This window comes from Lycium barbarum, chromosome 9, assembly GCF_019175385.1.
Source record: "Lycium barbarum isolate Lr01 chromosome 9, ASM1917538v2, whole genome shotgun sequence".
In the NCBI taxonomy this organism is placed as follows: Eukaryota; Viridiplantae; Streptophyta; class Magnoliopsida; order Solanales; family Solanaceae; genus Lycium; species Lycium barbarum.
In genome coordinates, this window is record NC_083345.1 from 123,597,167 (window position 1) to 123,619,269 (window position 22,103).

Sequence of the window (22,103 nt, forward strand, 5' to 3'; positions counted from 1 at the left end):
TCTCCGATGTCGTATCGACGAGCAGTTCGTTTCGGTTGAAACTTGGCTTTTGAAAAACCTTAAAACTCCTAATATACTAGGAGATATACCCCTCTAAAGTTGACCCAAAATTATGTCTACCTTTTCCAAATTTTCGACAAACTTATTTTCTTCGATTTGCTTGATCTCGGAATCTTCCGAAACGCTCCATACATGATATTTATCATTAATCATACTTGATAATGGTCATGTCCTTTGGTTCCAAGGTTGTCCTTCCCAGTTATGACTTAGAAAATCATAATTCATCCTTTACTTAAACAATATACTTAATAATGCTTCATTTCTCACAATCCAAAGTTGTTTTACCTGGCCATAGCTCGACATACTTACATTCAAATTTAACCAGTGCTTCTCCGAGGTACGGGGTGTAACATCCTCCCCCCTTTAGAAACATTCGTCTCGAATGTTGAGCTCTTAGGGATTTCTATAAAAATATTACTATAGTTTCCCCTGTAATTGTACCACTACCATCTTGTCACAACAACCCAAAATATGCAATGCCTCACAGGGCTACAACATCAATACCCATATTGGCCACACACAACCAAGAAATTATTCAAAGAAGCATCACATACCTGAGGATAATGGTGTCTCTGACAGGAGCTCTTTTGTTCTCATGTACATAATCATAAATCAACTAGTATCCTGTTCTTGTTTTGTCTCCGTTACAGTAATCTTGCCTTATTATATCACGGCTACTCGCCATTCTGCGAATACTCTCTTTTTCTCGCTCTTTATTTCCCTATTATTGGGCAACTCCCTTGTTTACTCCTTCAATGCTGCCTCAAGCTATCCCTTCTTATACTCGTTGATCTCTTATATGCACTATATTGTCTCATTGTAATTCATTGGTTAGGCTCTCCGATCCCTTACAACTTCATCGTAATTCCACTTACACTGACTCCCCAAATGATTTTTTTTCACAGTACTTTATTACTAATAAGTCCCCTACTCTTAACGGTTATGTTTCTCAAGTTATCCATCCCAATTCTTTTTCAAGATCAGCTATAACAATCAGATGGAATATATTTATTACTTGCTTAGTTAGTTTTAAAAAGAATTTACACCTTTATATATTTAAAAATAATTTAATTTTAAATCTTTTTTATCCTTAATAATTTTTTTATAATTACAATATATTTGCAATCACAATTTTTTTTTTTTTTTTTTAAGATACTGTATCCGACCAATCAATTCTTTACACAAATTGAAAGCAAGTTCGTAACGTCTAAGTCAAATTATTTCTTTTTAAACAACAATTAGGTTAATGATGCACGTATTTCCAAGGAATTGAACGTGTATCAAAACCATCGATGGTGACTTGTCTTCTTTGTTTGCCATGTATCATGCATGTGGCTAGCAGTTCTCCACTTCTTCTGTCTAATACGGAATCTTTGACCGAAAATATTATTGCAATAATGTAATGCCAACTATATTATGACTAGACTGCTAGCTTATGATGAGCCCTAACTTATCATGCATGTAGGACAATTTAATATGATCTCCGTGCATTCAATTTTAGTGTTTTACTTTTCTTTTTTATTTCTACTACAAATAATATCTCTTTCTATGTTTAATCAGTTGGCAATTCAAATATCATGACAAGATTTAAATTATATTTTAGTATATTACACACATTTTTAATTTAGAATTATAAAATTCAAAAGTCCCTATTCACTAAATTTTATGTCACCGCAAAATTTAAAAGCTTTTTTTATTCTTTAAATTTTATGTCAAGTCAAATGAGATGAAAAAAGTAGCTTTTATTCCAACTAGATGACCCCATCCTCGAACATGAGAGACCATTTTTGTCATTTTCTCGTCGGTCTTCCTGTATGTTATAGAAACATGCTTTCAACGAGTTTGATTAAAAGTCAAATTCCATAAATTATAAGTATTCAAATATTAGGTGCTTCACTTGTTCTTTCAACACCATTAGATTCATTTTCCTGTCCACTGACACACCCTATATATATTGGTGAGCTTTTCTTCTTGAAGGAATATAATTAAGCAGTGATATGATGGGAGAAATAGTGAGGCATCCGAATGAGTTATACCCATTGATGAAGCTCTTAGTAATAGCAAAACGAGCAGAAAAAGAGACTCCTTCACAGCCACACTTGAGATTTTGCTATTTGATGCTCCGCAAGATTTCTCGCAGTTTCTCTCTCGTCATTCAACAGCTTCCCCTCCAGCTCCGTGACGCTGTTAGTATTCTTTCCTTCTCTTCAATTTTTTAACCTTTTTCATATATTGTTTTTAATATAACTTAAACTAATTTAATTAAGATTATAGTAGCAAATAACTTATTAACCTAATTACTCAACTTTATAACAATAGTGTAAAATTCTTTACATTAGTATTTATTCGCGTTGTTCAATTCCCTCAGTCTCAATTTGTTTGTCCGAGCGCGAAGATTAAGAAAGCAAAAAGAACTTTTAAATTTTATGATTTTAAATTAAAAATATGTATAATGCATCAAAATATCTTTTAATATTATGATCAATCATGTCATTTGGCATGCTGAAATTAAAGAATTGCTAAATACATATGCTAACAGATGGAATATATTTATTACTTGCTTAGTTAGTTTTAAAAAGAATTTACACTTTTATATATTTAAAAATAATTTAATTTTAAATCTTTTTTATCCTTAATAATTTTTTTATAATTACAATATATTTGCAATCACAATTTTTAAAAATATTTTTTTTAAAGATACTGTATCCGACCAATCAATTCTTTACACAAAGTGAAAGCAAGTTCGTAACGTCTAAGTCAAATTATTTCTTTTTAAACAACAATTAGGTTAATGATGCACGTATTTCCAAGGAATTGAACGTGTATCAAAACCATCGATGGTGACTTGTCTTCTTTGTTTGCCATGTATCATGCATGTGGCTAGCAGTTCTCCACTTCTTCTGTCTAATACGGAATCTTTGACCGAAAATATTATTGCAGTAATGTAATGCCTGTTATAAAATAAAACTATGAAGTAAATACACAGAAGAAATATGTAGAGAGAATATGTAGAGAGATATCAGATTATCTTACTTCTGCTCTTTCAACATTGCATCTGTGCATCCTATTTATAAGAGCAACATACAAAGGAGATATTTTGGGATATTTTGGGATATTTGGGATATTTTGGGATATTTCCAAATTAATGGATATCCACTAGTTGGATATTTATAACACTCCCCCTTGGATGTCCATTAATAGATGATGTACCTCGTTAAAACCTTATAAAAAAAAAACCTGTGGGAAAAAGTCCTAATGAAGGAAAAAGAGTGCACATATCTAGAACTACGCTTTGAGAGCTGTCTCATTAAAAACCTTACCAAGAAAACCCAATGGGACAAAACTTGGTTAAGGAAAAAAGAGTACAACGCGTATTTCACTCCCCCTGACGAAGACCAAGATTCAGATGTAGGAGTCTTCGCATTCCAATCTTGAATATCATCTTCTCAAGAGTTGAAGTTGGCAAAGATTTAGTGAACAAATCTGCAGGATTGTCACTTGAACGGATTTGTTGCACATCAATATCACCATTCTTCTGCAGATCATGTGTGAAAAATAACTTTGGTGAAATGTGCTTTGTTCTATCTCCTTTTATGAAACCTCCTTTTAATTGGGCTATGCATGCAGCATTATCTTCATATAATACTGTGGGTATTTTTGTATCACACTTCAAGCCACATCTTTCTCTGATGAAATGTATCACTGATCTCAACCACACACATTCTCTACTTGCTTCATGAATAGCGATTATCTCAGCATGATTTGAAGAAGTAGCAACAATGGACTGCTTGGTCGATCGCCATGATATAGCAGTACCTCCGCATGTAAACAGATAGCCCGTTTGAGATCGAGCTTTATGTGGATCAGATAAATAACCTGCATCTGCATAACCAACAAGATCTGTACTACTTTTGTTAGTATAAAACAGACCCATATCGCTAGTTTCCTTCAGATATCGCAATATATGCTTAATCCCGTTCCAATGCCTCCGTGTAGGAGAAGAGGTATATCTTGCTAGCAAATTATCAGAAAATGCTATGTCAGGTCTTGTAGCATTAGCAAGATACATAAGTGCACCTATTGCACTAAGATATGGTACTTCAGGACCAAGTAGCTCTTCGTTTTCTTCCTGAGGTCGGAACGGATCTTTGCTCACTTCAAGTGAGCGAACAACCATAGGAATACTTAAAGGATGCGCATTGTCCATGTAAAACCGATTTAAAACTTTCTCAGTATAGGTAGATTGATGTATAAAGATCCCTTTTGCGAAATGTTCAATTTGCAGACCAAGACAGAGTTTTGTCTTTCCGAGATCTTTCATCTCAAATTCTTTCTTCAAATATTCAATCGCCTTTTGGAGCTCTTCTGGAGTTCCAATGAGGTTTATGTCATCAACATAAACAACAAGTATAATGAACCCTGATTTTGTTTTCTTAATAAAAACACATGGACAAATGGCATCATTTATATATCCTTCATTTATCAAGTACTCACTTAGGCGATTATACCACATACACCCTGATTGTTTTAAACCATATAATGATCTTTGTAATCTGATTGAATAAATTTCCCGAGACTTTAAACCAAATGCTTCAGGCATTTTATATCCTTCAGGAATTTTCATATAAATTTCATCAAGTAAGCCACATAGGCCGTGACAGCATCCATCAGTATAAATAATGTGACATCTTCTGTTGTTTGGACTGCTGGCCCAAAAAACATTACGTTTACCAAGATGGATCATTTTACTTGGTAATTATTCTACGTCAACATGCTTTAAGAGACGTAGAAATCAAATCCTCACAACCTTATACAATATTGCGCGCTATATTGTATATTGTCGACAAGATATCATGTTGTATCGGTTCGCAATTCGACATAACTTACTGAGATCTCATCACTTCATTATTTTCAGGTACCTGAACCTCCTATAAGGTTTATGAAGTGTTATGTCGTAGCTCTTCAAGAGCACATTGCCTCCTTATTATGATCATTTGCTCCTCCCTTTTTCAAGGATTATTATATTTGGAACCGATTGTTCTACCATGCTCCATGCACGCTGTAGACTTTGTCCTTCAGGGACATTAAGATCATTTTGCAGATGAAATATGAAATAGTTGGGTCAGCAAATGCTTCCAGCATTTGACTTGAATTATCTGAGGATCATACTGATGATAATTCACAACATATTTCTTAGCTGCTTATTCTCTCCCCCTTATTTTAGTGACATATGTCCCCATTTTCTTTGGAAAAATCCATCTATGTGCATCATGGTATATCCATTAATCATGTACCGCACATCAAATGCTAAAATATGGAAATATCTAGTTCCTGACCCTGAACCAAATATGAGGGGAGAATTTATCAAAATTTATTGATATGAAGCATACAAGTGTTGTTGTATGCAATATATCATATCTCAGACCAACATCTGAAACTTTGTTCTCATAAGCAATGGTTTAGCTGTATTATAGAGGCATCCAATGCCAAACCAACTTAGATATAAACCGGCATTATCAAGATGATTGTCTTGATTACATATTCTGAAAATTGTGCTTCCAACTCAATTATTTTGAGCAAGCAACTTTGTAAATGTCAAACTGCCAGTTGACAATAAACATACATGTGACTGTCTTAAATAGATGCATCTATTTAAGACATCACATTGCAGGTGAAGGGGCCCACATTCACCTTTTATATTTTTCAGAATTTTGGGGATTCAGTCCCAACATTAGCTGGTGTAATCAACTTATCATGAGAACAAGCAACACAAACAAATTCTTGAAGAATCTTCTAGTTCTTCAATATGTTTTTTAATACTCAATTAGCACATCAGATTTAAATCAGGACGATCAAAATGGTCTTGTCAACTGATAAAATTATCTGTACCCGTAAACTTCAAGTTACTATGACAAGTACTATTTCTTTTAATAAACTTCTGGTTTACTATTGCATGAAATTTTATGTCAAAACTTCTGGTTTATTGTGACATGCGATCTCATCATGCTCGGGTAACGCTTTACACACGTGACCCTACCCGTAATAAGTTGGAGATATTCAATCTTCCAATCATCTGTAGTCTCAATATGATGACCATTTTTCTCGCTAGTAAACTTCAGGTTTACTATAATTTATTTTTCGATCGAAATAATTATGATTTGAGATGAATGGTACTATCATATATAAGCTCTTCGAGAGACATCAATTTGTTCACCATAATCATATATTATTTGGACACTGCTAGTGTCATGATACTTGTAAATAAATAATTAGCTCTTCTGGAGCCTTTGATCATTAATTTCTATTACCAAATATTTCTTAAATACTTCTGGTACCATTAAAGCAAATTTCGACACTACTGGTGTCACGAAATAAACATTGAATTTTAAACTTCAATATTTCAAACATCTCCTTCAGGGAGATTCATGATTAACTGAGTATTTTGCATCTAAGCTCAAACACATAATAATCAAATCCTTCATAAAAAAATATATTAATTGTTATTTCCTTCAAGGAAATCAATAACAACTAACCATAATGTATTAATGTGGTTATAGGAGAAAGCATTATACTCTACTTCCTTTTGCCTTAGAAATATGTTTCGACGTACGACAGGTACATGTAGCAATGTCTGAATTTCATACCACCAGAATATAACATCTACATTCCTTGTATTTTATCCCTCCAGGAGATAAGTTGTGGTATTTGTTCATTTACTTCGGGGAATGAAACCTGATTATTTAAATGTGCTTGAAATACGACGCTCATCAATAGCTCGTTATTTTGCTCAAACACAAGAAAACATTGCTTCAGAGTATTTCTCAGATATTTTGGTAATTCTTTCTGCTTCGGGAGTAAAGTTTCACAGTTTTACTGCTTCGGGAGTAAAGTTTCAAGTTTACCACTTCGGGAATAAAGTTTCAAGTTTTACCACTTCGGGAATAAAACATATAATATTCAGAATATTTCTTCTCAATTATTCTACCTCTTCTGGAGATGGATCATGATATTTTCATAATCAAATGCATGTTTATATTTATAGGCTTTAATTCTTCAGGAATAAAACATAATTATCTGAACGCGCCTTAAGCATATCAAATCGTGATAGCTTATAGCCTCTTTTATGATATTGCTACTTCAGGAGCAAATCGAGGCATACATATAATGTGGAGAATTTTTCTCTAACACATCTTCAATCATAAACACAATAAGCCCGTAAAAATATTACCACTTCTGGTGTTCACGGATATAAACTCATTTAATCAATTCATATTTGCGAACTAACCTTCCAGTAGAATATTGGCATAAGGCCTTCAGCAACTTTGGTTTCAAGATATTTTGGCAAAAAGAGGCCGAAGTGCTATATTCCATAGTAATATTTTAAAAAAGAAAGGCCATGTTTCTTACTACGTTGATGGTGAGCTTCTCCCAAAAATCAGTTTAAAATTTTCATAGTTGTTAAAGTCAACAACAATCAACCATCAAAACAAAGATAGAAAAATACTTGGAACATGTTACCTGAACTGTTTAGACTAAATAAGTACTGCAAGTCCTTTACTTTATCTCCAGGAGGCAACGACTTGTACTCAGTGTAATTCCAAGAATTGCACCTTCGAGACTTTCAAAGTATTTGCTCAAGATGGCTGAGGCTCGTGCTGATAACGTGTTATAAAATAAAACTATGAAGTAAATACACAGAAGAAATATGTAGAGAGAATATGTAGAGAGATATCAGATTATTTTACTTCTGCTCTTTCAACATTGCATCTGTGCATCCTATTTATAAGAGCAACATACAAAGGAGATATTTTGGGATATTTTGGGATATTTTGGGATATTTCCAAATTAATGGATATCCACTAGTTGGATATTTATAACAATGCCAACTATATTATGACTAGACTGCTAGCTTATGATGAGCCCTAACTTATCATGCATGTAGGGCAATTTAATATGATCTCCATGCATTCAATTTTAGTGTTTTACTTTTCTTTTTTATTTCTACTAGAAATAATATCTCTTTCTATGTTTAATCAATTGACAATTCAAATATCATGACAAGATTTAAATTATATTTTAGTATATTACATACATCTTTAATTTAGAATCATAAAATTCAAAAGTCCCTATTCACTAAATTTTATGTCACCACAAAATTCAAAAGCCCTTTTTATTCCTTAAATTTTATATCAAGTCAAATGAAGACACTTAAATTGAGATGGAAAGAGTAGCTTTTATTCCAACTAGATGGCCTATGCCCGTGCTGCGCACGGGCCCAACACTTCGGATTATAGTGTATCTATGTATATGTAGTTGTGTTTAGATAATGATAATATATATATATATACTATGTTCAAAATACGATTAATATAACATTGTAGTTTGTGCTCCGTATTTAGAACTTTATTTTATTCGTGTTTGCTACGAAAATTTATTAATAGTTTTTAAAAGAGAAGACTTGTTTAAAAAGAAACTATTTTCCTCTCTTTGAGATAAAACAATAGCAATATTTAAGCATCAGTTGATACTTTCAATTTTAATTCGATTAATTTAACGGTGTAAAATACTTATTATTTTTTATCAAAATTTTGATTTAGATAATTCCAATTCAAATTATTAAATTAATTTTACATGTTTAAAACGAAACAAAGTAGAAATTGATTTTTTCTTTATTCTAAAGAGTCCATCATTATTGATTTAATTGTTTGATTTTCTAAGCATTTGTTTTTTAACATTGTTTGTTTTGTTAATATGAGATTCACATTTTTTTTTTAATATTGCTTGATTCTGTTAATATGGAGTCCACTTTTTTTTTTTTCCCGTGAGTTTGGATGTGGTCAGTTCCACCCTTTTGGACATTATTAGTTTGCATTATTTTTATGTATATATATATATATATATATACTATGTTCAAAACACGATTGATATAACATTGTAATTTGTGCTCCGTATCTAAAACTTTATTATATTAGTGTTTGCTAAGAATACAAAGTCTGCATTTTTTTTTGACATTGTTTATTTTTTTAATATGAGATTCACTTTTTTTTTATATATATATATATTGCTTGATTTTGTCAATATGAGATACTATGTTCAAAACACGATTAATATAACATTGTAGTTTGTGCTCCGTATTTAAAACTTTATTATATTACTGTTTCCTACAAATACGCATGGTGTTTAATATGGGGCCCACAATTATTTTCACATTTATTAGAGTAAGGAAAAAATGAAAAAGTAATTAAATTCTATCTTATTTTAATATATAAATATTTTAAGTATGTTACTGTACAATAATTTCATTTGCTCCCACTAATGGATTGAAACGCACGCAGTAATTAATCCATCATTATTGACTTAATGAGATACTTTGGAAATTACATGAATATTGTTTGATTTTTTAATATGGGGTGCACTTTTTTTTTTTGGACATTATTAATTTGCATTATTTTTATGCATATATATATATATATCCTATGTTCAAAACACGATTAATATAACATTGTAGTTTGTACTCCGTATCTAAAACTTTATTATATTAGTGTTTACTACGAATACAAAATCTTTTTTGACCTTATTTTTTTTTAATATGGGTTCAATTTGTTTTTTTGATATTGCTTGATTTTGTTAATATGGGGTCCACTTTTTTTACCGTGAGTTTGGAGATGGTGGGTTCCACTTTTTTTTTTTTATATATTCCTTGATGTTGTTTAGTATGGGGTCAATATATATGGGGCCCACAATTTTTTTTTTACAATATTTTTTTATGGGCCTGTTTAATATGAGGCCCAATTTTTTTTTTTTTTTTTTTAATATATACTATGTTCAAAACATGATTGATATAACATTGTAATTTGTGCTCCGTATCTAAAACTTTATTATATTAGTGTTTGCTAAGAATACAAAGTCTGCACTTTTTTTTTTTGACATTGTTTATTTTTTTAATATGAGATTCATTTTTTTTTATATATTGCTTGATTTTGTCAATATGGGATACTATGTTCAAAACACGATTAATACCGGTGCTTCTAATATAGTAGAAATTCAGAAGACCTTTTTTTTTTAAAGAAAAATTGATCCCTAAACATTTGATACCATTTTGTTCTTATATAAGTTTTGAAATTAAATTGACTGATAAACTTTTTTATCTTATGCTCCTAAGCTAAATTTTCAATCATTTCATAATATTTTTGCTTCACTTCCATAAATATAATATGTTTGTAATTAAATTTTACTTTATCAAGCTGTGTGTACTTAGAGGGTGTTTGAATTGACTTATTTTAAGTGCTTATTGATTTTTAAGCTCTTTTCTAAATTTTATAGTGTTTGGTAAAGATAAAAAATGCTTAAAAGCATTTACTTTTAGGCAAGAAAAGTACAAAAATAATGCAAAAGCCAAAAGTTGGGTATTACCCACTTATGGCTTATGACTTTTAGCTTTTAGCTTATAAGCTACTTTTAAAAAGTCAATCCAAACACCCTCTTAATACCGTCGTATATAAATGGACACTTTTTTCTTTCCACTCAAATCCCCAAATTCCTTCCTCCCGTGCAATTTGCTACTCTCTATGTTCACTTTTATTTGTCACGTTTCACTTCTCGAGAGTTAAATTACATAGACTACTTTGATTAACATTTTAAGATATATTTTTTCATTATATTAATATGAAAAAAATTATAAATTATAATATTTTTTCTATGATTTTTTAAACATCTAAATTTAATTTTAAAATATTAAATTAATCTAATTTAATTTACTTTCCAAGATTAGTCAAATTGAAATATCACAAGTAAAAATGGACGGAGAGAGTAGGATACTGAAATCCAACTAAACCCAACTCTTCATGGTGTCTCCTACTCCGGCCAACTCCAGCAAATATTTCAAGCTTTTTCTTGTTTCGACATTTCCTATTTCTCCAACAACAGTGACCAGTGGGATAGATGCATCTGTTCAAGGTGGATCTAAAATTTTTAGAATATGAGTACATCACTAAAATAGGAAAAGAAAAATATATTAAGTGAGAATTGATCCACTGTGGATGAATAACTCATGATCGAACCAAGTGCACCAGCCTGTCCTTTAGGAGCATGGTACCGGCAAATAATATGTCTATTCCCTCCGTTTCCAAATAAATGATGTTTTAGGCTTTTCATTTTGTTTCAAAATAAGTGATGGTTTAGAATTTCAAGAAAAAATTAATCTTATTCCTCCAATATTACCCTTATTTACATAATCAAGAATCATTAAGTAGCTTTTTTTTTTTCTAGACATTTAATTAGGGATAAGTTTGTAAAAACACTTTTAGGAGAGCACATTTTTAAGGGATGTGCATCAGCTAAAAAAACCCGTATAAAATATATGTAGTTTGGCGGAAAGACAATGTGTTGACGTGCACAACTATTTCAAGATTAAATCCGCCTACCCAGCTTCTTCTTCCATAAGCAAATTTCTTTATTAATATTAGACCATCTCGAGCTCCTTTTGTTATCAACAAAAGCATAAATTATCAAATGGAAGCTATATATGAATATATTCAAGATCTAGTGATCTATTATTCGAAGGGATAATGTAACATTTCCACCCCAAAAACTGTTATGAAATAGAAAAAGCGGAAGTGAAAATCGAAGAGAGAATGAATGAAAACTTATTGCATTAATTCATTATATTGTTTCTTGTATTGAAAAATAAAAGACTACATCTCTATTTATAGAGAAATAAAGAGAATAAAATAAAATAAAATATATTATTTTCCTTATAGATATTGAACTAATAGGAAACTAAATATTTTATAATTAATGTAGTAACTAGACTTAGAAGGAAATTAAATGTTCTAGAATATTTCTAGACTAAAAAGGAAATAAATCTATCTACCATCAATTAAATCATAAAGTAGAAGAAAAGTAAATTTTGACATCCCCTCAAACTCAAGTTGGTGTATCCAATTTGAGTTTGAAGACTTGATTCTTCTCCTTCTTCTTGAAGGCCGTGTAAAATTATTTTTTAATTTCATCTCCACTGGTCAATTGTGATGGTTTTCACTTTTCATCAATGAAGATTTGTGGAGCATTCAAAAATATATTGATGCTTGACATGGTTTAAAATAGGTATGGATTAAAACAAGTACTAGTTAAAAATTGGTATTGATTGAAAATTGAAGCCCGGTGCATTGAAAGTGAACACCGGTTAAAATTATTGGAGCCCAGTGCGTTGAAAGTGAGCACGAGTTAAAAATGAGCCCTGCGTTAAAAATAAAAGCAAGGGTTAAAATTAGGTTGAAAATAGGAATGGGTTAAAAGTGGTTGAAAGTAGTTCTTCTTCTTCTTCTTCTTCTTCAATGAAATAACAGATCCATTGAGATCAATGAACCTGGCGTTGATACCACTGTTATGGAATAAAAAAAAAAGCGGAAGAGAAAATCGAATAGAGAATGAATGAAAACTCATTGCATTAATTCATTACATTGTTTCTTGTATTGAAAAATAAAAGACTACGTCTCTATTTATAGATAAATAAGGAGAATAAAATAAAATATATTATTTTTCTTATAGATACTAAACTATTCTTTGTCCATACACCTGTAGTTATATTTTGCTGATTGTAGTTCTTCCAATAATTTATTAGTTCATACTCATTTTCGTGGCTTTGGTTATTGATGGTAGACTAGGGTCATGTTCTCGTTCGGGGAGGGGGGCGAAGATTAGGAAGGGTAAGTGGGTTAGAGGAGCGTCTAGGTTGAGAGTAGGTTCTTGGAACATTGGGACGTTAACGGGGAAGTCCATAGAGCTAGTTAAGATTCTTAAGAAGAGGAAGATTAATATAGCTTGTGTCCAAGAGACCAAATGGGTAGGTCCTAAAGCTAAGGAGGTAGACGGGTATAAGCTTTGGTTCTCTGGTAAGTCGAACTATAGGAATGGGGTAAGCATTTTAGTAGATAGTGAATTGAGGGATCAGGTGGTAGAGTTAGAAGGGTCACTGATAGGATGATGTCGATTAAGGTGGTCGTTGAAGGGCTCACTTTGAACATTATTAGTGCGTATGCGCCGCAAACGGGCTTAGGCGAGGAGGAGAAGAGGCGTTTTTGGGAGGATTTGGACGAGTTAGTGGGAGGCATACCGCCTACTGAGAAGCTATTCGTGGAAGGTGATTTCAATGGGCACATCGTGCCTATTTCAGGGGGGTTATGATGATGTGCATGGAGGTTTTGGCTTCGGGGACAGGAATGAAGGAGGAGTCGCACTTTTGGATTTTTCAAGAGCTTTTGGGTTGGTGATAGCCAATTCGAGTTTTCCAAAGAAGGAGGAGCACTTGGTAACCTTCCGTAGTTCGGTGGCTAAGACTCAGATAGACTTTTTACTCCTTAGGAAGGATGATAAAGGGCTATGCAAAGACTGTAAGGTCATCCCGAGCGACAACCTTACAACCCGACATAAGCTCTTGGTGATGGATTTAGGGATCAAGATGACGAGAAAGAAGAGGGTCGTGGGTGATCGGCTTAGGATCAGATGGGGGAGTTTGACCATGACTAGTGCCCTGGAGATAGGAGAGAAATTGCAGGCTGTGGGGGCCTGGGATAGTAGTGGGGATGCGACCAATTTGTGGGATAGAATGGCTAGTTGCATTAGGGTAGTAGCTAGGGAAGTGCTGGGGGTCTCGACAGGTAGTCGTGGTGGGTATCGAGGGGATTGGTGGGGGAATGGAGAAGTGCAAAGGAAGGTGGAAGCAAAGAAGGTGGCGTATGCGAAGTTGATAGAAAGCAAGGATGAGGTGGAGAAGTGGATGAATAGGGAACTTTATAAGATGGCGAGGAAGGAGGCGAAGTTGGCGGTTTCGATGGCAAAAACGGCAGCTTTTGAACGCCTTTATGCTGAACTAGAGGAAAAAGGCGGGGATAAGAAATTGTTCAGGCTAGTCAAGGCGAGGGAGAGGAGGGCACGTGATGTGGATCAAGTGAAGCGCACCAAGGATGAGCATGGCAAAGTATTGGTAGATGAGGCTCATATTAGACGGAGATGGCAGTCATACTTCCACAAACTCTTGAATGAAGAAGGGGACAGGGACATTATGTTGGGAGATTTAGAACATACAGGGAGGCGTCGCGATTTTGGATATTGCAGGAGTATTAAGGTTGAGGAGGTTAAGGGTGCTGTTCGTAGGATGCGCAAGGGAAGAGCGACCGGACCAGACGAGATTCCTGGGAAATTTCGGAAGATTGCGGGCTCAGCAGGTTTGGAGTGGCTGACTAGGTTATTTAATGTCATTTTTAAGACGGCAATGATGCCCGAAGAATGGAGGTCGAGTGTAATGATCCCTCTATACAAGAACAAGGGCGATATCCAGAGTTGCAATAACTATAGAGGTACCAAGCTGCTAAGCCATACTATGAAAGTGTGGGAAAGGGTGATGGAGATGAGGGTGAGGAGAGGCGTATCTATTTCAGAGAACCAGTTCGGATTCATGCCGGGACGCTCAACTATAGAAGTCATCCATCTTGTAAGGAGACTGGTGGAGCAGTATAGGGAGAGGAAGAGGGACTTACACATGGTATTCATCGACCTAGAAAAGGCTTACGACAAAGTTCCAAGAGAGATCCTATGGAGATGTTTGGAGGCTAAAGGTGTACCTGTGGCGTACCTTAAGGTGATCAAGGACATGTATGAGGGAGCCAAGACCAGGGTAAGGACAGTAGGAGGAAACTCAAAGCACTTCCCAGTTTGTGATGGGGTTGCATCAAGGATCAACTCTTAGTCTGTTTTTATTCGCCTTGGTGATGAATGAATTGACGCGGAAAATTCAAGGTGAGGTGCCATGGTGTATGCTTTTCGCGGATGACATAGTCCTGATCGACGAGACTCGTAGCGGAGTTAACGCTACGCTGGATGGTTGGAGACAGATTCTGGAGTCTAAAGGGTTCAAGCTGAGTAGGACCAAGATAGAGTACTTAGAGTGCAAGTTCAGTGAAGCACCTCAAGAGGCTGGCGTGGAAGTGAGGCTTGGTACCCAGGTCATCCAGAAGAAAAGTAGTTTCAAGTATCTTGGGTCTATTATACAAGGCAGTGGGGAGATTGACGATGATGTCACACATCGTATTGGGGCAGGATGGATGAAATGGAGGCTCGCTTCCGGAGTGCTATGTGATAAGAAGGTGCCACCACAACTTAAGGGCAAGTTCTACAAAGTGGTGGTTAGACCGACTATGTTGTATGGGGCGGAGTATTGACCAGTTAAGATCTCTCACGTTCAAAAGATGAAAGTTGCCGAGATGAGAATGTTGAGATGGATGTGTGGGCACACCAGGAGTGACAGGATTAGGAATGAGGCTATCCGGACAAGGTGGGAGTGGCCTTGGTGGAAGATAAGATGCGGGAAGCGAGACTGAGATGGTTTGGACATGTGAAGAGGAGAGACACAGATGCCCCAGTGCGGAGGTGTAAGAGGTTGGCCATGGATGGTTTCAGAAGAGGTAGGGGTAGGCCGAAGAAGTATTGGGGAGAGGTGATTAGACAGGACATGGCGCAGTTACAGCTTACCGAGGATATGACCTTAGATAGGAAGGTATGGAGGACTCAGATTAGGGTAGAAGGCTAGTAGATAGTATCGTTTATCCTTTCATATTAGTAGTCGCACTATCGCGATATAAGTTCTTGTGCTTTGATTTCTGCTACTATCTATTATTTTTTGTACTTTGATTATCTTATTTTATCTGTGATAGCTATTGCCCCTTTGCAAACTACTTCACCATGGCTTAGTCGCTTTCGTTATTCTCATTTCCATATCACTTTGAATTTTTTGGCCTTATCTGACCTCTTTTTATGCTTTCTATTGAGTCGAGGGTCTTTCGGAAACAACCGTCCTACCTTGGTAGGAGTAAGGCCTGCATATACTCTACCCTCCCCAGACCCCACGTTGTGGGATTTCACTGGGTGGTTGTTGTTGTTGATACTAAACTAAAAGGAAACTAAATATTTTATAATTAATGTAGTAACTAGACTTAGAAGGAAACTAAATGTTCTAGAATATTTCTAGACTAAAAAGGAAATAAATCTTTCCACCATCAATTAAATCATAAAGTAGAAGAAAAGTAAATTTTAACAAAAACATGAATCAAAAGAAGATTTTACCAAGAAAAAAGAAATGTGGAATATTCTCAATATGTTGCCTGAAAAGATTACATTTCTTAAATTTCACATAATTGCTGTTAAGATTTAAGCTAGCCCACCATTATCTTAGACTGAAGATCAATGATCCTCACTGTTTATTTTTCATTGGAGAATTTTGTAGCAAAATCTCCGCAATTGCAGTTATAGCTTAGTATACTATGCTTCCAATAGTGGTCTAAATGAAACCCGCCAACTTTAAAAATCATTAAGCATGAATAATAGTGAATAAGATTTTTCCTGTGGGAGTAAATTTGGTATTGCAAGATGCTCCAATGGTAAGAACTGGAGAGGGAAAACATGAGTTGGAACTATTGCTGAAAAGAAAAGATAAAAGTACCCATTCTACTAGTATGCAAACAACGTATAGATATATATATGTGTGAAAGATTACTACTTAATTTTTTTTTAATTTTGTACATATAATTGCAAAAGCATAATGGGTTCGATGATAATAATTAAAAGTTGAACTCGTCAAATTTATATCTTAGATTGACCTTTTGGTAAAAGTGCACTCATCTCCTTGAAATTATAGATTTGCCGAAGAAAAAGAGAAAAGAAGAACGAGAGGAGGAGATAATAAACGAAGAAAAAGAGCGAGCCTTTAATTTTGAGAGTTCGAAGGAGTGTGTTAGGACTTAGGAGTGAGGTTAGGATTCCTTTGTATACTTTAGTTAGTTATTTAATTGAAAATTCTAATTTTTTTGTTATTATAAACCAGCTCCCGTTTTATTTAATCAACTTTTATCAATAGAAGATATTGTGTAAGATTAATTCCTCGTTCGCACTTCCCAGCTTGTTTTGTGTTTGTGAATCCCCCATCCTTACATTTGTGAGTTCAATTTTCTTCACTTGTTGTAATCGCCATGTAATCTTCACTTTTCAGGTATGCGTATTCTATTTGGTTCTTCGAGCACTTGACACTGTTGGTGTGTAAAACCACTGCTTGCTATTTTTCGAACATTCAATTGGAATACATCAGTTTGTTATTCATGTGTGATTGTTCTTTTGGACAGAGGATGATACCAGCATAGCGACACAGGTCAAAGTACCTATTCTCATAGCTTTTCATCGTCACATTTATGATCATGAATGGCATTTTTCATGTGAGTAGTCTAAATTCTTCTACTTCTTTATTTTCCCTACTCAAGCTAGCATATTTGTTAATTTTTATACTTTGATAAAAGATTCTCCTTTATGATATGGAAATGCTTCAAAATCAAAATCACAATCACTTTTTCTTTAGTTTTGTCTCTGTTTGGTTAATTTCGCTTTTTGTTTGATAGGTGGTATAAATGCCTACAAGGATCTCATGGACCAATTCCATCATGTTTCTTCTGCTTTTCTGGGGCTTGGAAAAAAGTGAGTTCTTCTCTTGTGGTACTGCTAATTTTAGAAAGACTCGTCATAGAAAACTTATAATAATTGTGGTCCAATAGGAGCATTAATCTTCTAATTAATAGAGGGTTCATATATGTTTTTTTTTTTCATGAGAAGGATGCATATTAACCATCTTAGAGGTATATTAGACTATAATTAGAAGATTAATGTTTGCAGTTGCTTGACTCTTCTTGACATCTGTCTCCTCGACATCAAGTTGGCTGAATACCCGGGCACCCTATAGATTTGAACGGATGTTAATGTACTTCAGCTACAGTTTTATCCTTCTTTTATGTAGTCTGGAAGACGGTATATGTTTATATTTAGACTGACTTGACTTTCATATGTGAACTCATAGTTGTGGTTTTGAATCTCTAACCAATGCTATACGTTATCTCATTTTATATGCTTTAGGAGTCGGGTTCCTAAAGTTATGCCAATACTTTGTGAATGAAACATTATATTCATGTAATTTTATAGTTATCAGGAGGTGATTGAGGATATTACTATGAGGATGGGTGAAGGAATGGCTAAATTCGTAAACAAGGAGGTATGTCATATTACAACCAAGATAATCACGACTTTTGTGAAACTGAATGAAGTTCCCATTTGTTTGCATCTTGTATCAGAATGACTGGCTCATTCTTTGAGGCTTTCATGTTTCAAGGAATCCCGTTGCCCCTTTTTCTCTCTTAATAATTCATATCCTCTGAAACTCCATTTGGCTGCTCATCCAGCACTTAACACGGGCTCCTGCTTTTCTATACCATCAATTACTAGTACATCTGTAATTGGTAATTTGGTATATCAGTTACCTACAGGCTCTTAACAACATTTCTGAGAGAAATTTCTTTAAATATAATGAAGCATTATTGGCCAACAACAAATACTACATCTTCATTTTCTATTAGTCATCTTTTATGTATCAAGGCTGACATTATTTTGTAGGATTTCAAAACTTGTTAGGTTTTGGTTGCTGCTTTCAGCCTCTAGTGATTGGTAACTAGAATCTGTGCAATGCGAGATCGATACCGTTTCCAGCATTCTATAATGTTTCTGGATGCTTCACTGGTCCATCAGTCTCCTTGGATTCTGATTACAACTAATTCTGCCTTGCAGATTGAAACAATTGATGATTACGAGGAATATTGTCACTATGTAGCTGGGCTTGCAGGATTAGGCTTGTCAAAACTTTTCCATGCCTCTGGTAAAGAAGATTTAGCTCCAGATTCTCTTCCCAATGCCGTGGGCTTATTTCTTCAGGTATTAACTATTAACCTTAATCTTAGCAGGCGTAGGAGCCATTGTGGCCACCATTGCAATCTTTTCAGGGCGGTAACAGCAATTTATTTGTTTCAGAAAACAAATATCATTAGAGATTATTTGGAGGACATAAATGAAGTACCCAAGTGTCGTATGTATTGGCCCCGTCAAATTTGGAGTAAATATGTTTACAAACTTGAGGTTTGTTTTCTTCTTGTGCTAGTTAGCTCATCATAGAGTTTCTCATCCCTTAATTTTGCCCATCTGACCGTAACCGTAGCCAGTTCATGATCTATTGATTTGAGCATACAAAATTTGTGTTACTTCTCAGGACTTGAAGCTCGAAGAAAATTCGGGCAAGGCAGTACAATGTCTCAATGACATGGTCACTAATACTTTATCACATGTGGAAGATTGTCTTGTTTGCCTATCCACTTTACGTGATCCAGCTATATTTCGATCCTGTGCTATTCCACAGGTACTTGAAGGTCTTTCCTTATTTTACGATGCATGTTCCCTTGTGCCGCTTAAATTTATGCTCTCTGTTAGTTTCTTTTCTCACAAACTTGGGTAACTCGTAAAGAATATCTTGTGTTTGGAGAAAATATTCGCATGATGGAGTGTGTAGAGTTGGTCTATGGAGAATGGGTTAGAGTTCTGGTAAAGAATGATATTTTTACCATCTTTTCAAGTTCTATGCTTCTTGATGTGGCTGGTGGAGACATGATAATCTATGGACAGCTTTTCTCAATTGTTGCTCTATTATGTAACTTCTTACCTTCCAGCAGTACTCAAATACTTCTATTTGTCTTAAAACATGCTTTAGTTAGTGTTAGTTTCTTATCCTTAACAGGTCATGGCTATTGGGACATTGGCAATGTGCTACAACAATATCAAAGTCTTCAGAGGTGTTGTAAAAATGAGACGAGGTAAGATGTATATGATTCCTCAACATGAACCTTGCTAGTTTCTCACGCCAATTTTTTTTTTCTTTATCGTTAAATTTTTCATGTGTTCTTTTGTGATGACTGATCTAGCCGCTAGAAAATTTGGTCAATTTTCTGACGTGTTAGGCCATCGTGTAAAATAGAATAAGATATTTCCTAATCTTACAAATGTATGAGAGCTATACATACCCTTTAATATCCCAGATTATACTTTAGAAACTGAACACCTGTTTCTAATAGAAGGCCTCTAACCGACGAGTCTTGTCACGAACGTCATCTCATGGTACATTTTTCTTTCTAGTGCGATGCTTCTAATAAATTCAGTTTGCTTGATAATTAACACAAAAACTTTGACCTTGCTTGGAATCTTTCGTATCTTTCATCACCTACTCTTTCAAGCTTTCTAAAAGTATCTGCTTGATCATACTTGCATTTATGTCTGTCTAGATTTATGCATGATTAAACAGCTCTTTACCTAGTAATATTTGTGTGCTACCTAGTTTTTATGTTTCCTCATGCTTTATTAGTTTGTTGGCTCGGCAATTGATTCTTCTTCTTTTTCGTTCCATCACCGACATAACAAATGTCCTATCATCAGAATCCTTTCATCATCATTGAGTCGTGCGGTTTCTTCTATGTAGGACTCAGTGCTAAGGTTTTTGACCAGACCAGGACAATGGCAGATGTCTACGATGCTTTTTCACATTTTTCTTGTATTCTGAAATCCAAGGTATGGTGCTTATATTTATCCTCTGTACTAGATTGATTCCTAGCTGTAACCTGATCATTCTAAAAGTTAATAACCATTTTTAGAAATACTTGAGCTTTCCATTCTACAAGTTTTGTGTATTATATTTGTTTCTCATTTTGTACATCTTTCCGTAAGTGTTTATTTTCATGTTTGTTTATCACTAATGTGAAAACAGACCTCACGTTGCATGGAATATTTTCCCAGTTAGACGTCAATCACTGTGTTGAATTGGTCGTTGCCACTATTCTCTATCGTTGTCACTGCAATAGCTCTCTGCAATTAGTTCCTGTCTTAAAATCAGTCATGTTTGGCTGAAAATTCAGACTTAATCTATTGATTCCTTTCAATTACCATCAAACTGTTTAAGACATTCCCTTTTGATCCCTAGTTAGTGAATTAAATCTTGTTCTTATTTCTAATGAAACACATACCGCTAGAACTTCTGAGGTGTGAGTTGTTTTTTCAGGTTGATAATAACGATCCAAATGCAACAAATACTTTGAAGCGGATTGAAGCAATTATGAGAACTTGCAGTGACTCTGGAACCTTGTATAAAAGGTTCATTATATTCTCTAGCTAGTTGCATTTATTTCTTTTTTATTTTACTTTTTCCTAGGAATTTTGTCAGCTGGTGCCTCTATCTAACCACTAGGAAGTTTTATCTTATCAGGAACAAGCCTAACTACATACCAACTTTGGTGAGTTTTTGTGCTGATAATTTTTCACACTTTGATACCAACTCATCTTTCTGCAATTGAAAATTTCTAATATCCTGAATAACTTGTGCAGGCTGTTGTCTTTTTCGTCATAGTGGCTATTCTTCTTCCCTATCTGTCTGCAAAAAGAACTTAGACCCTTGGTACGAATCAGGAATGACAGTATTTTACTTGACCAAAAGAAGAATTGCTTAATTTTTTTTTTCTCCATAAATTACATGCATGAACGCCATCCTCGTGTGATACAAAAATATGCTTATTATATTGCACCTGATGTTTTCCTCTCCCTCCTCCTGCATCAATCTTAATATTTCTCCAAATGGAAAGTTTCTGTAGATCCCATCAGTGATCTCAATCTGAATATTAGCTTTCCCTATCTTATGTTTTTGGTTGCAGTTTTGGTACCATCTTTGCTGTGACAATCGGGCATTAGAACTTGCAGCCTTTTCACGTTGTGCAGATGGTTACTAGCGAAGTTTCTTTTATTTTAACACCGATATTGAGTCATTCAAAAGAACGAAAGAAAAAAAGGTCCACCCAAAGAAGATGGCACCAATGTATTAATTTATTTGTGCATGAATATACCAATAATCCATCAAAGGAGTAGGGAGGCAAAATTATCCTAGTTTCAGAAAGGTGTTGATTGGGCAAGTTGGATCAAATTTGACCGTGTCATAACATTTAAAGTCAATAAATGGGTCATGATCTAATCTATAAAAAACTTACTTGGATCAAGATAGACTAAGTTGTGGATCACTAACCCAATATGCTCTACTTTGTTATTCATTGTTCTGTAATTTTAGAAAATTCAATGTACATCAGAAAGAAATA

General features: G+C 34.4%; 1 protein-coding gene across 5 annotated transcripts; it reads left to right on the plus strand.

The window, feature by feature from the left end:
* The first annotated feature begins 1,866 nt into the window (after positions 1 to 1,866).
* On the plus strand, positions 1,867 to 22,009 carry LOC132609847 (squalene synthase-like). Of its 5 annotated transcripts, none has more exons than XM_060324013.1 (14): positions 1,867 to 2,246; positions 17,102 to 17,144; positions 17,232 to 17,321; positions 17,502 to 17,577; positions 18,076 to 18,145; positions 18,715 to 18,858; positions 18,955 to 19,059; positions 19,190 to 19,336; positions 19,712 to 19,787; positions 20,447 to 20,535; positions 21,023 to 21,114; positions 21,227 to 21,254; positions 21,346 to 21,415; positions 21,669 to 22,009. In XM_060324013.1, the coding sequence occupies exons 1-13, from the start codon at positions 2,058 to 2,060 to the stop codon at positions 21,406 to 21,408; spliced, it is 1,212 nt and encodes a 403-aa protein (XP_060179996.1). In that variant the 5' UTR covers positions 1,867 to 2,057; the 3' UTR covers positions 21,409 to 21,415; positions 21,669 to 22,009. The 5 variants fall into 5 exon arrangements, with proteins under 5 accessions (XP_060179996.1, XP_060179999.1, XP_060180001.1 ...); XM_060324015.1 differs by having other exon boundaries at positions 2,150 to 2,246; positions 18,083 to 18,145; XM_060324016.1 differs by lacking the exon at positions 17,102 to 17,144 and having other exon boundaries at positions 2,107 to 2,246; positions 18,083 to 18,145.
* The last annotated feature ends 94 nt before the right edge of the window (positions 22,010 to 22,103 follow it).